Here is a 1,159-nt window from a genome sequence, read left to right on the forward strand (position 1 = left end):
CGGGGCCGCCGGTAACGCCTGGCTCTTTGCCCCCCGCTGCAGCCACCATGTTGACGCGACTTTTCAGCGAGCCCAGCCTGGTCCCCGAAGTCCCGAAATTCCCCGGTTGGGCCGAGGAGTGCGAGGAGGATGCCCGGAGCGAGAAGGAGGAGCGGGCGGGGAAGGGCTGCGCCCTCCCCGAGGAGCCGCCCGAGGGCTCGCTGGGGGAGAGCAAGGAGGAAGGGGAGCTAGGAGGGGACGAGGAGGAGGAGGAGGAGGAGGAGGAAGGCCTGGAGGAGGCGGAGGGCGAGCGGCCCAAGAAGCGCGGCCCCAAGAAGAGGAAGATGACGAAGGCGAGGCTGGAGCGGTCCAAGCTGCGGCGGCAGAAGGCGAACGCCCGGGAGAGGAATCGGATGCACGACCTGAACGCGGCCCTGGACAACCTGCGCAAGGTGGTTCCCTGCTACTCCAAAACCCAAAAACTCTCCAAAATCGAGACCCTCCGCTTGGCCAAGAACTACATCTGGGCTCTCTCCGAGATCCTGCGCTCGGGCAAGCGGCCCGACCTGGTCTCCTACGTGCAGACTCTGTGCAAGGGGCTGTCCCAGCCCACCACCAACCTGGTGGCCGGCTGCCTCCAGCTCAACTCCCGCAACTTCCTGACAGAGCAAGGGCAGGAGGGGGGTCGGTTCCACGGCCCCAACGCCGCCTCCTTCGCCGTGCACCCCTACCCCTACCCCTGCTCGCGGCTGGCCGCGGCGCCCTGCCCGCCCGCCGCCGGCCCCGGGCCGCACGGGCTGAGGACACACGGCTACTGCGCCTCCGCCTACGAGAGCCTCTACGGAAACACCTCCCCCGACTACAACAGCTCGGAGTACGACGGGGGGCTCAGCCCCCCGCTCTGCATCAACGGCAACTTCTCCCTCAAGCAGGACTCTTCATCCCCAGACCACGAGAAAAGCTACCACTACTCTATGCACTACTCGGCGCTGCCCGGCTCCCGCCCCGCCGCCCATAACCTGGTCTTCGGGTCGGCGGGGATGCGCGGGGGGGTCCACTCCGAGAACATCTTCCCCTACGACATGCACCTCCCGCACGAGCGGGGCCCCATGTACGAGGAGCTCAACGCCTTCTTCCACAACTGACCCCCTCCCCGACACCCCTCCCCATCCCCGAGGTG

The 1,159-nt window shown here is 67.6% G+C and overlaps 2 protein-coding genes across 2 annotated transcripts in view; one reads left to right on the forward strand and one right to left on the reverse strand.

Annotated features, from left to right (window-relative positions):
- The window catches only part of NEUROD2 (neuronal differentiation 2), a 26,285-nt gene extending 25,132 nt beyond the window's left edge, over positions 1–1,153 (forward strand). Inside the window, exon 3 of the mRNA XM_027909661.1 lies at positions 40–1,153. Coding sequence (XP_027765462.1) covers positions 48–1,124 — 1,077 coding nt within the window. The 5' untranslated portion in view covers positions 40–47 and the 3' untranslated portion in view covers positions 1,125–1,153. The remainder of the gene's footprint in view (positions 1–39) is intronic.
- Positions 1–1,159, reverse strand: part of STARD3 (StAR related lipid transfer domain containing 3) — a 42,185-nt gene that overhangs the window by 37,776 nt on the left and 3,250 nt on the right. The window lies entirely within an intron of this gene.

The sequence above is a fragment of the Empidonax traillii genome, unplaced genomic scaffold (genome assembly GCF_003031625.1).
Source record: "Empidonax traillii isolate 1590-97213 ecotype Southwest subspecies unplaced genomic scaffold, ASM303162v1 scaffold2293:size56350, whole genome shotgun sequence".
Lineage (NCBI taxonomy): Eukaryota > Metazoa > Chordata > Aves > Passeriformes > Tyrannidae > Empidonax > Empidonax traillii.